The sequence below is a fragment of the Larimichthys crocea genome, chromosome XIX (genome assembly GCF_000972845.2).
Source record: "Larimichthys crocea isolate SSNF chromosome XIX, L_crocea_2.0, whole genome shotgun sequence".
Classification (NCBI taxonomy): Eukaryota; Metazoa; Chordata; class Actinopteri; family Sciaenidae; genus Larimichthys; species Larimichthys crocea.
In genome coordinates this window covers 10,752,768-10,764,997 of record NC_040029.1, presented here as the reverse complement: position 1 = coordinate 10,764,997, position 12,230 = coordinate 10,752,768, and the positions used below count along the sequence as shown (strand labels likewise).

Genomic DNA, 12,230 nt, shown 5'->3' with positions numbered 1-12,230 from the left:
TCTGTGGTTTCAGTGGAGCTTCTACCCTCTTTAAGAATCCATATACATTTCCACACAACAATAACATTTAAACATTCTGTCTACTGTCTTAACATTCATTCACAGTATCTGCTCCTTGGGGTGTCTTTATTTCTAGATGTTGAACCTGTTCTGGATGTAGCGTGGAACCGAAGGAACCTCAGCAGCTCTGAGAGAAATGTGATGAATAAACAGGGAACCCAGATTGTATTAATTGTAGAGTGATTAAAGTACCTTAAACAGCAGCTGGTTTAATGTTGTTTTAAACATTTTTTATGTCAAAATTAATGAAAATCTTTAACATAATAATTATTTATTTTTTGTATGAAACATTTGGATGTTTGAAATGAAAACCTTCTTGTCATCTGCGCTGAAGCCAGCAGGTGGCAACATTAAAACGTCAACAGCCAGCCTCTCATGCTTCTACAGACACCACAGGATTTACACAGAATAACTCATAGCATGCTTTGTTCAGCATTAAATCCTCAGGACAAAGTCATTTCATCCGCTGTGTTTTATTCAAATGTTTCACTCATTCAGTCCGTAACAGTAACAAAAGTGTCAGGAGTTTGTGAAATGTGTTAACGCTCATTTAAAAACACAAGTCAAATATTACAAACAAAGGAGTGCTACATTACGCCGTGTAGAACTGTGAAATCTGCCCAAAATATTTAGTTAGAAGATCCAATGTAAAAGAAGTGCAAACATTAGTAAACAGAACAGAAAAATATCAATAACTTCAGATTTTTATACAAAGTGCAACAAGAAGTGCTCCCTTACAGGTCGTTAAACTGTTTAAAAGTGTTAATATGCAGAAAGTTTTGTGACGCCATGGTGAGACAATTTTGTAAACACATTCAGACATTTTCCTTTTGGTCGAGATTCACATTTAAAATTCAATAATATTGCATCAATATATATATATGTATGCACACTTAATAGTTAGCTTTGTACACGATTACATACTTTAATATCTCGCTTGTAAAAATTAGACCAAATGTGCCCAAAGGAACAGGGACTGATTCAATTTTAGCAGCATCATTGGCGCTTGTTGCCAGAGGGAAAACACCTGATTAGTCAAACATTTTTATTCAAAATAAATATATAAATAAATACAGTATTGTGAGACTCATTTCATAAAAACTGCAGCCCTCTTTAGCAGGCGAGTATTACTGGTGCCCTACAGACAGTGGATTATTGCACAAGAGCAACAGGGAACAACTCCCCCTTGGCACGGACCAAACTCAGTGTCACCGAGTGTCAAGCTGTCAGTAAAATGAAACCTGACATGCATTCACTCAAATCCAGAAACAACAACCCGCCTTCCCCGAAGAAACTCTGCATAGAGCTGAATGGATGATAAGAGAGTGGTCCTTCTGTAGAACTTTGAGCTATTCTATGCAGGATCTCCGATTTAAGGTCAACTTGATGGTTACTTTTTGGTCTAACCCATTCAGATGTCCCCTTCTTTTTTGTGGAGGTGTAGTGAGTTACCCCAGCCAGCGGGGCGCCACTGCACTACTGCACCAGTTCATCCGTTCATCAGTAGCAGCCGTCTCTCCAGGTGCTGTCACGAAGGGCACTGAGGGTGGACAAGCTCTTTGGAGGAGTCAGTAAACTGAGGAAAATGACAGAAGATGTGTTGACAATCAGCTCATTAGACAGACATCAGGCTGCTAAAGTCGAAGAGCGCAAAACTAAATCAATTTGGATCATCAGATTAGTTTGCTGATCTGCGGTACGGTCTAATGTTAACATGCTCAGAATCTTAGATTAGCATGCTTTGTTAATTAGCACCAAACAAAGTCCATCGAGGCTGACGTCGTTAGGTCTGCAGGTATTTAGTCATAAACCAAAATGTTGGGCAGAAGATTGAAACGTTTGACCTGGTGATGGAGCTGGATGAAAAATTTAAAGGATCATCAAAATTATTCAAATTCATCCTGATGAGAGTGTGTACCAAACTTCAGAACAATCCATCCGACAGTTGTTGAGACGTTTTACCAAATGTAAACCTCACGGTCCACTCTAGGGAATAAAAAAGGGTTACCTTCGTGCTGGTTGGGCCACCTTGCTGCGTGGGGTGGAGCTTGGAGTCCCAACAAAGGAGGCGGGGCGGGGCAGGCTGCTGCGGGGAGTAGTTGGGGTGGAGGTGGGCGTCCCCCCTCCACCGGCTGGTTTATTGAGCAGAGGAATCCCACTTCCCACCCCGCCGCCGCCGCCGCTGCTGCTGCTGCTCAGAGACTGGAGGCTGGTGGAGGTCGGCATTGAGGCTGAGCCCTTGATGGTGGGACTGACGTAGGCGGTGGCTTTCAGCGGCTGCCGTGACAACGAGGTGAAGTTCCCGACGCTCTGGACCCGGTTCTGCAGCTGGCCTGGGGAGGGGACTGGGTTAACAGAGCAGAAGTAAGATTAGTGATCCTTCTGGATAATCAGGAACTTCCTCCAAAAACTGAAAGAACAACAGAACCGGTGTCTTACTGGAGGACTGCAGTCGAGTCAGCCCGCTGGACGAATCAAAACTCTGGCTGTTACGAAGCAAACAAGGGGAAGCACTAGGATTGGTTGGAATGGGCACACTAGGCATGCTGGGAGCTCTGACAAGGTTAGGCATGCTCCTCCGCAGCTTATCTAACAAAGAGACAGACAAACAAATGGAAATAAAAGATGTCTTCCAAATAAATGCAGCACACCACGATGTACAGTTCACATTATTCTGTGTGTACTCTTATTATAACTCCATCCCCTGAGCTGTAACAACAGCCCCTCAGTCAGATATACACGCCTAACTCTTAATCCCATCAAACTCTCGTCTCAGAGTGGAAACACGCCAGTCTGAGAGCTTTAAGAGCCGTTGTACAAGAGGCTTAGACTGAGTTATTATTGAGCAGTGAGAACATCAGTGTGGGTCAGTTTGGGGCGTCGATGGATGATTCAAGAGCGAAGGCGGGATGAAAAAACACATTAATAAGTAATTAATGAATGGTGGTTTCATGTCGTGTTTAGTCACACAAACGTTGCATTAATGACTTTTTGAAACGTTGACTTACTCTCAAATTCGGCTGGACGCCATGACGACGTTTCCCCAAAACAACACGGCCAACAGCGTACAAATATATACAAATACACAGAAATATTTCACGTACAAAACATGCAAACAAAGAGATAACTGATTAGTACTATTGGCAACAATCACAGTGACAGACTTCCAAGCTTGCATGTTTCTGTCTCGCTTCTTTTTACACCAAAAATGCAGAGGACAGATTTGGGGAGATGAATTATGGGAAATGTAGGATCCAGGATTTTTGGATGTCTGACTTAACGACATAATTTCAAATCAGTTTCTGTTTTAGGGTAGAACGAGCTGCAAACACGACAAACATAAGAGTCATTTCTGTACGCTGGTGCCATGCCCCCTTTAATTAATGAGCAGTCATAACTTCCTGTGCCTGATAAAGTTTGATATTTTGTATTTTATAATACTCTTCGACTCTTTGGAGCCATGTTTCCCACCAACTGATAAATCTAAGTTCCATATTCAGTCTCAGGCTCTCCTCTCATTCAGTGAAATATCTGGTTCTTCCGATGCGAAATGAAATGAAATGAAAACAGCTGCTTCAAAATCAAAACAATGAGCTCAAAGACTCTAAAATGTCTGTAGAGCTGAAGATCATGCAGTGACCTCTTTCCATGTTTCACATTTGATTTTTTAAATCGTCTTTCTGCCTCGATTCCTGTAGGAATCTACACAGACTTGCAAGAGACAAAGTGTTTTCTCACCTGATCCTGGTCTGAATCCCTGCGGCTCGGCTGCGCAGAGGCTGCCCAGCCCCAGGCCCAGACCCAGACCCTGGGGCTGAGGTTGAAAGGCGAACCCAGCGGAAGGGTAAGGAGGGGTGGAGGGGGTGGAAGGAGGGGTGGACAGGGAACTTGTGCTTCTTCGCCAGTCTCGAATGCTGGAGAAGGTGTGGGAGTGCGGAAGGCGGGTGAGGCGTGGCTGCGGTGGGGGCAGGAGGCCGTAGTCTTCGTCGTCCTCCTCGTCTTCCTCCTCCAGGTCGGGGCCGGCGCTGAGCTGGCTGAGCTGGAAGGTGAAGCTCTGGCTGCGGCGGTTGGCCAGGATCGATGATGTGCTGGCGTAGTCCTGTCTTAGACCTGGGGAAGCGAGATATGAGGACGAGCACCACACACACACACACACACACACACACACACACACACACACACACACACACACACACACACACAGACAGGACAAACACACACACACAGTCATCACCTCCTGGGGTTAATGAAGCTGAAGTAGCGATGAGCTCTGAGATCTGGTGTCCATATGTTAAAATATTAGAGGAGGGAACAACAGGGACAGCAGAAGAAATGAGACACAACTACAAAAAAATATCTGAAATGATCTTGACGAGCTAAACATATTTTTACGATCACTTATGAAACTGGTAACATTGAATACTGTTGATCAGATCACACATATATTTTGGACCCTCTCCCACACACACTTTTCTACATTCAAAGTATATTTTCTATCAGTTAAAGCTCACACACTTCCTTTTCTTGTGGTTTGGTCTCTGTTCACTCTATATTTTCATGCCTCCTCCGATTTTGGAACCACTGACCTAAAATAAGCAACAATACACTCATCATTCAGTGAGGCAAATTCCCTACAATCTGGAGGTTTAATTACACATTATTCTGTTCTGGTGACAGGCAGAGCTAAATGTTTTCCTGCTGACGCCGTTTGAATCTCAGAGTCGATAACTTACTCTCCTCCTGCAGTCGAGCCATAACCTGGACATCAGTGAGGTCTTGCAGTTTGTAACCCAGAGTGATGGAGTCTTCCTCCACCTCTGCAGCACCGAGGTCACTGTCCATGGATGACTGGGGACTGAGGGTTAGGCGCCGGAGGCTGCGGCCTTCAAACAAAAAAAATAAAACCAGTTGAAAAACTGTTTTTCTCACCAACAGCTCTCGCTTGATCTCATCGTACCTTTCCAACTCATCCCTGAACACAACCACCAGTGTTAAACTAATGAGACAGGCAGAGCTCTGGCAGTTGCTGATGAGGGGAGCACCCTCGAGTCTGCTGAGTGTCCTCTACATTTAGATGAAGGATCCAAACTAATGGAGGCTGATACTTGGCTCTGAGAAGTAGAGCCCATTAAGCAGCAGTGAGGAAGGAATATTATCACGGAGGTTATACCAACCTCTCCCCACTCAATGATACTCCTCACATCAGCACACTGCTCTGAAATAATCATATCCATCATTTGTGTCATTCTCATGGAGTCACTCTGCTACTTTTAACAGTAGCTCTTGAACTTTAACTTTTAGAATTTTTGGATTATTCTTTTATTTACCTTCATCAGATGAATTAATGTTACTGAAGACCTGAAGTCTGAGGACCAAAACTGTGCGAGTGCAAGTCTTGTTATTGTTCTTTTAAAGTTGGACTTTGTCTTCCTGGACATCACATCAGGCTATGAGACTTTCTGCAGTGCAAGAACTTCGCAGCACATCTTAAAATCCTCAGAAATCTTCATGGAGTTTGGTGGAATTTGGACTCAGTATTTCTAAATTCCTGGCGTAACACAATGTCTTATTGGTGACACACAAATGAGGAAGGGAGATGATTTGGAATAACACAGAGTATCGCTTTTTAATGCCACATTGCTGTTTGGACTAGAACCGTCATGGAATTGAGCCTGAGGCTAAAGAAGCCGCCAGTGTGGCAGTTCGTTTCTGCTGAACAGTCCTCTCTCGTTCCCTGCAGCTTCGCCCTCTGCTGTGTCTGGAACGGCAGATTTTTTCCATCACGAATAATGCACATTGTTTTTGTGTCATAGCTCGAGGCTGAAACGAAAATATCTTCTCTGCGTGAGTTGAAATAATATCTAAAAAGCTTGTGGCTGACCCAGTTCTAACGCAAGCGTCTTCACCTACAGAATCTCGGATTCACTTTCATGTTCTCATCCGCATGCAGCAAGAGAAGCGGGAATAAGACGTTCTATGAAAGATGCAGCACTGAGGCTTACTGCGGTTGTGAGGGACGAATGTTGGAGTCCTCTCAGCTACAGGGGAGAGATCCTTCCCTACAGGACTCAGCGTCCGATGGAGGAGCGGGTGGAGCGGGGAGGAGAGGGATGGAGCTGGAGGAGGGCATGGAGGAGAGGTTTATTCTTTTTGTCAGAGCTGCTCAACAGGTTAAACACCATCTACTTAAAAAAACACATATGTTGTGTGGTTACCATGTCTTTCAGATGACTGGGGGGTGGAGCAGGGTTTGGCTGAAGGGGAAGCACTGACGGGTGACACTCCGGCCACGCGACTCAGTGGAGGGCCGGGGGAGGACGAGGGGGAAGGGCTGGACAGGGAGCTACGCCACCTGGAGACTGAGGAGGGAAGACAGGAACCAAGAAGAGGAGCAGAGGTATTAGTACCCAGTAGATGAGACAAAAAGTACTTTCACTGCAGTAAAGGGTGTTTCTAGTAGACTGTGTTCATAGGAGGGTGCATGGGTTTAACTAAACAGCAACCTCCATGACTGAATGAAGACAATATCAAAGTGCCACAAACTGCAGTTCCTCACTCGAGGCTGGCTCCAGAAGTGAGTCAGTCTCCATAAGTCCCCATGTTAAAAACCTCACAGCAGAAATAAACATTCATCCTTTCCATCCTCACACGTCCTGAAATATTCAGTCACCACACAAACGGTAAAGAGAGGGCAGCACTGAGCAGCGGTTACCTCACCGGCACCGAGACTGTCACCGACTGCTCGATTCAACAGCTCCACAACAAAGCAGCATTCAACACAACAGAGCTGCTCACACACTGCAGCTGTCTCACACACACACACACACACACACACACACACACACACACACACACACACACACACACACACCTCAGTTACTATTCATAGATGCAGAGAAGAAACTTCGACTGGTTTGAAGAACCTGTGACACAAATACTGAAGCAATACACGAACAAAGATGAATCAAAATGTGCTGCATTGTGCATGTCTTATTAAAGATGGTGTGTGTGTGTGTGTGTGTGTGTGTGATTAAAGCCTACATCCTCCCAAGAAGAGGGTTTCTCTCTGTTACCTGTCAATGTGAATATAAGCCACTTAGCTTATGAAAGGGGAGGGGTGGAAGGAGGGGGGTGCATTCCTTTCATGTAAACCGTTGCCACGGCAACAGCTCTCCATTTCACTGTACTCCACCTCCGACGGAGCACAGAGCGATAGCAGCGAGGCCGAGCTGGTGGGAGGATTCCTCTGCCGGCTCCAGCAGAGGACCATTAGCATTGTGGAGGTGGTGTGGGGGATGTTTGCCGCCTCTGATGCAACAAGCTCCAGAGCCGCTGCAACCTCACAGGACTGAGCCAGGCCAGGGTCGACTCCTGTGACCCAGATATGTCAATACTAGCCAAAAGTATGTGGACGCTTGTTATCTGGTATCAAAAAATATGGGGAAATAACTTTACTAGCTTTCTTGTCCAGAGTTAGACGAGAAGATGGACAGGAGGCAGACTCCAGTGGCCTCTTTCAGCAGGTAATGCGCCCTGTCACAAATAGTTTGAGGAACACAACAAACAGTTCAAGGTGTTGACTTGGCCTCTAAGTTCTCAATCCAATCGAGCGTCTGTGGGATGTGCTGGACAAACATGTCCGATCCATGGAGACCCCCCCTTGTAACCTACAGGACTTAAAGGATCTGCTGGACCCGGATACCACAGCACACCTTCAGAGGTCTAGTGGAGTCTAGTTGTACAGGGGGACCTACACACTATTAGGCAGGTGGTCATAATGTTACGGCTGATAATTACAACAAATGTGGCAGCTTTTCTTGAGCAAAAGAGCAGTCCAAACATTTCTGTGAAAATCCTGCAGATAACGACTTGGTTCTGAACGCGTGGGAAGGCAGAGCGGCCTGGCGCACAGACACAAACGCGCCCACGCAGGTGAGTCGAGCGCCATCTCATCTCATTAAAAGGCTTCAGGGTGTTAAGCTGCCTGTTCAGCTGAGGCCGTGGGAGCTGTCGCCTCCATTCACACTTCACATGCAGCGCTCTGCCTCCACACACAGACTCATACTGCAGCCTTAAAGAGGCGAGGGCTTCTCCAACATCTGGATCAATAGCCCTCATCTGCTTTCCAGGTCGACTGTCCATGACGTCAAGATATGAAATCTGTTTCTAAAAAGTAGTTTCAGGCTCATCGGGGAACCATGACAACAGATATTCTGTCCGTTGATGTAACCATGACAGTAGCTCTTCCTGCTTTACTTTCTCAAATGTGTTTCCTTGTTCTTCAGTCTTACTTCCCCTTCCTCAGTGTTGCATAATATAATTAAGTGACATGCGGGTCAGGTGACCCAGGCCTGATCTGCTTAATGCTGTGAGGCGTGGACGGATTATGGTCTGTAAGGTCCTCTGTCCCTGCTGAGCCTCATTAGTCACTGCTAAGTGATGAAGGTGATCCAGCTTCAACCTGCTTATTGTGGTCACAAAGGAAAAGTGTCTCTGCAAAGTCACTTTTTACAGTCACTTAGCTCCCTTTGAATTATCGAGAAAAAAAATCACTAACGTATGAGCAGCATGTCGTCTGCATAGAGTTACACAATCCTGTTTTTCATTAAACACAGAAAGAATTACAAGGACTGGAAAGTAAGTGTGTTTAGTTATTAATTACAGCGCTTGAGAGTATTATAGTGAAGTGCAGTGGTGGTTAATGGACTGTATGAATATAGTGTGATGACCTGCTGACGCAGCAACCTCTAAAAGTGCTGAAGTACTGATGTGGCTTCTGGTCATCAACACATTATCTGCACTCAAATTCAGTTTTTTTAAAACATGTTTTAAGACATCCTGTTTTAGTCCTTTAGAAATATGAATTTAATAACATCCATTATAATAAGACCTACACAAACAGAGGTGGCTCTAATGGAAGTGTGATTTGTTCTTTTGTTTAAGATGGCTGATATAACATTTGATCAGTACAGACCATAACAGATGTCCCACAAGCAATCCTTCTGAAAAGTAACATGAAATTTAGTTTCAGACAGTTTCCTACACAAGACAACAAGATCATTTAGCTACAAAGTCTAGACGAGAAACTATTTAGTATTTCTTCTTTGCCAAGATTTGTGCTGTGTGAGTCAGTGAGCTCCTGTGTTTTTGGCAAGACACTTAAAGCTGTGCACATCGGTTTAAAATAGCCTGGAGGAGAACAGCAACCTACAAACTAATCTGCTTCCTCAGCCTTTGGTTTGGTCTGTACTGACCAAAGAAACAGAACTCTGGGTGAGTCGAAGACATCTCATGAAAACCAAAAGGAAGACAAATGAACACAGAAAAGAAAGAAGCACGAGAGAATTAAATCAGCCAAAACACCGACATCTCTGACTGAACTCCAAAGAGGAGAAACTCCTACAAACCTCAAACATCCACACACACAAACTCAGAATCCTGTTTCAGACAGAAACGCCAATCACCTGAGGACAAGTCAGTGTATCATCAACATGATTCAACATCTTAGTTTATGAGAGAGAAGTTACAATGTTGCACAAAGACACAATATGGACGGTACTGTTCAGTTTCTGTTTGGTGTGATATCTCTGACTGAGCTTGTCTCAGAATTTAATTGAACCCCCTTATGACAACAGAGTGGTTTGTCTCGATGTCTCGTTGTGCACCGTCTGCTCTTTTGCGGTACAACACAACCCCCCCCCGGGGCCAATCAAAGGTATTTTCTTTCCACACACACACAAACAATCTGTCAACTCGTACCTTGTTCCAGTCGAAGGGACAGCGATCGCCTGGCGGCCTCCACCTCAGATTTGGGGGAGTCCAGACCCTGCCGGCACCACTGCAGAGGTGTGAGGGAGTCGTCTGTGGACTCTCGAGCTTTTGATGACACATACAACCTAGAAATAGACACAGATGGAAATGCATGATGTTTTCAAGGTTCTTTTCTGCCCAGCTGACAGTCCAAAACTCAAAAATATTTGGTTTGCATGATAGAAAGACAGAGAAAACCAGGAAACATTCAACTCAAGTCCATGAAGCTACTTAGAAAATGGCTAAAAACAACAAACCAACTATCAAAATAGCTGCTGATTTGGACCTGATGATGGCGGCAGATGAACGTCTGCAGCAAATTTCATGGCTATCCATCCAAAAGTGTTTGAGATATTTCAATCTGGGCCAAAGTTAGCATGGCGACAAGTTAAGAGCTTTGCAATATCCAACGATTCTGATGCAGTCTGGAAAACCACTGACTGGTCCATTAGTTGGACTCCTGCTGCATGGTGGCAGGTCTCCAATACCTGAAGTTCACACCTTGCAGATATATAACAACATTGTTTTGTTGCAGAGTCAGACTTTTGAATTCTTTCATCAGAGAGGGCCAATTAAAAGTGGAGCAGGCGCCATTGTTCCAGACGTGTTTGCAGGAGTTGCTCTGTCGGGACTATTCCTCCATGTGGCTGCTGACAGACCACAATTCAGGCTCCATCTTTTCCTTTGTGCCACCAACTCATCTCCACCGGAGTCAGAGAAATCTCTAAAATGTGATGCTAAGCTTTTGAGATGTGAGGAAGAGGAGCTGGATCAGATTATTCTGACAGCCGCTGAACTCCATCTGAGATTTCTGTGGACGAACATGGAGGGAGCTGAATTATAGATTAAAACCTTCACTGGGATCAGGTGAGAGCGTGACCTGAAGGAGAGGAAGAGGGGCGCACAAACACTCCTCAGCTACTTCCTGCACACACAGAGGAGACATGGCCTCACTGATAGAAAGGGGGTGGACAAAATATTAGAAACAGCCTCCAAAATGACCAAAACGTTGAACCATCACCTCACTAAACATCACAGACTCTACTGCGGTTTCACATTCAAGTTATTTAGTGTGTTTATCGCTGATTGATCAGTCAGTGTATCACAGAAAAAGAACTCCTGCTCTTTAGGTTCAAAAACATGCTGATGCTCATCATTGCTGACACCAAACTTAAAAAGCTGAATCAGTGAGTCGCTCCTGAAAACAACCTGTTAGCTGCAGATATGCAAACTGTCAGTTCACCCTGAAAGCTGGCAACAGAATCAGCAACATTTCACTTCCTGTTTCACCCAGTTTGGTTCCTTCAGGGTCCAGTGTGTTTCTAACAACAGTCTGAGTTTCTGATGCTCTGTGGTTTGGTTCCTTGTGCATGATTCTGCCTCCAGCAGAGGAGGGATGGCAGCTTGGTGCAGCCCTGATACAAGTGGCCTCCTCTCTCAGCTGCTCAGCTCACTGCCCGAGCTGTGCTGCTTTGTCTCGGCACCGCATGAGCTCTGGACAGGCCGGTTCTAAAGCCTCCATCCAGAAACAATGAGGAAAATAACGGGGCCATGCAAACCACACGTGCATGCATGCATGCAGCTACACATGGCTGAATGATTGAAACAAACACTGGGTGTTTACCATGTTTCATCAGACTCCTCTGAGCAGGACAGAGAATTCAAGTCCAAAACTTCCAGCTCATCCAGAACCGACGGCTCGGACCTGTCCTCCAGCTCCCCCGCAGCAGACGCTCCATCCCCGCCTGTGTGCGGGAGGAAATAATCGAAAGGCTCCTCCGGGGGCGTGAATGACCCCAAGGACGACTGGCACAGCAGGCTGGGCAGCGGGCTGGACAGGCACAATCCCCCGAAAGCCGGAGGCTGAGGCAGCACATGCGGGCCGCCGGAGCAGCCGCTCGCCCGGGTCCGCAGCTGCTCATTCTGCCGCTCCAGTTTCCGGACCAGCTCCTGCAGCTTCTTCACCTCCAGCTCGGCGTTCAGGGTGTTGCTGTTGCAGTCCACCTCAGTCATCATCGCGGGGCTCAGTACCGCTGCCTCCATTGAAACACAACACGCACAGGTGCGGCCAAGCTGCTGCGGCTCTCCCGTCGCCTCAGACGGATTTCTGTATGCTGGTGGCGGTGGGGATGTCTAGTACGCCTGTCTGGACCGTGTGACTCCACCCCTCCTGCACACACACCCACACACCCCAGCCTCCTCCCGCCCAACTCACAAGCCTGACTCCAGGTAGACAAACACCTGTCAGGCTAAACTGTGGGCAAAAAGCCAAGCTGAGCCATTTCAAACATTAATTACCTGTTAACTTTTCATTCTGAAATCTGACTGGACTCCTTCTGAACACGTGTCAGCACACACAC

At 45.9% G+C, this 12,230-nt stretch overlaps 1 protein-coding gene across 3 annotated transcripts; it reads right to left on the bottom strand.

Moving 5' to 3' along the window:
• Window positions 1-517: 517 nt before the first annotated feature.
• On the bottom strand, window positions 518-12,130 carry LOC104928570 (SLAIN motif-containing protein 1-like). Of its 3 annotated transcripts, none has more exons than XM_019276773.2 (10): window positions 11,495-12,130; window positions 9,820-9,956; window positions 6,276-6,419; window positions 6,063-6,176; window positions 4,794-4,943; window positions 3,799-4,170; window positions 3,069-3,080; window positions 2,500-2,649; window positions 2,069-2,405; window positions 518-1,636 (listed from the first exon to the last, which is right to left on the bottom strand). In XM_019276773.2, the coding sequence occupies exons 1-10, from the start codon at window positions 11,911-11,913 to the stop codon at window positions 1,561-1,563; spliced, it is 1,911 nt and encodes a 636-aa protein (XP_019132318.1). In that variant the 5' UTR covers window positions 11,914-12,130; the 3' UTR covers window positions 518-1,560. The 3 variants fall into 3 exon arrangements, with proteins under 3 accessions (XP_019132318.1, XP_019132321.1, XP_019132319.1); XM_019276776.2 differs by lacking the exon at window positions 11,495-12,130 and adding an exon at window positions 10,157-10,221; XM_019276774.2 differs by lacking the exon at window positions 3,069-3,080 and having other exon boundaries at window positions 11,495-12,125.
• Between the last annotated feature and the right edge of the window lie 100 nt (window positions 12,131-12,230).

Excerpts from the sequence above, each read along its gene's own strand:
- LOC104928570 (XM_019276773.2), bottom strand. The coding sequence starts at position 11,913 with ATGGAGGCAGCGGTACTGAGCCCCGCGATGATGACTGAGGTGGACTGC. Across the intron at positions 6,177-6,275 it reads CCAGTCATCTGAAAGACATG|CTCCATCCCTCTCCTCCCCG; the intron begins GTAACCACACAA and ends GCCCTCCTCCAG. Across the intron at positions 2,406-2,499 it reads GACTCGACTGCAGTCCTCCA|TCCCCTCCCCAGGCCAGCTG; the intron begins GTAAGACACCGG and ends CTGTTAACCCAG.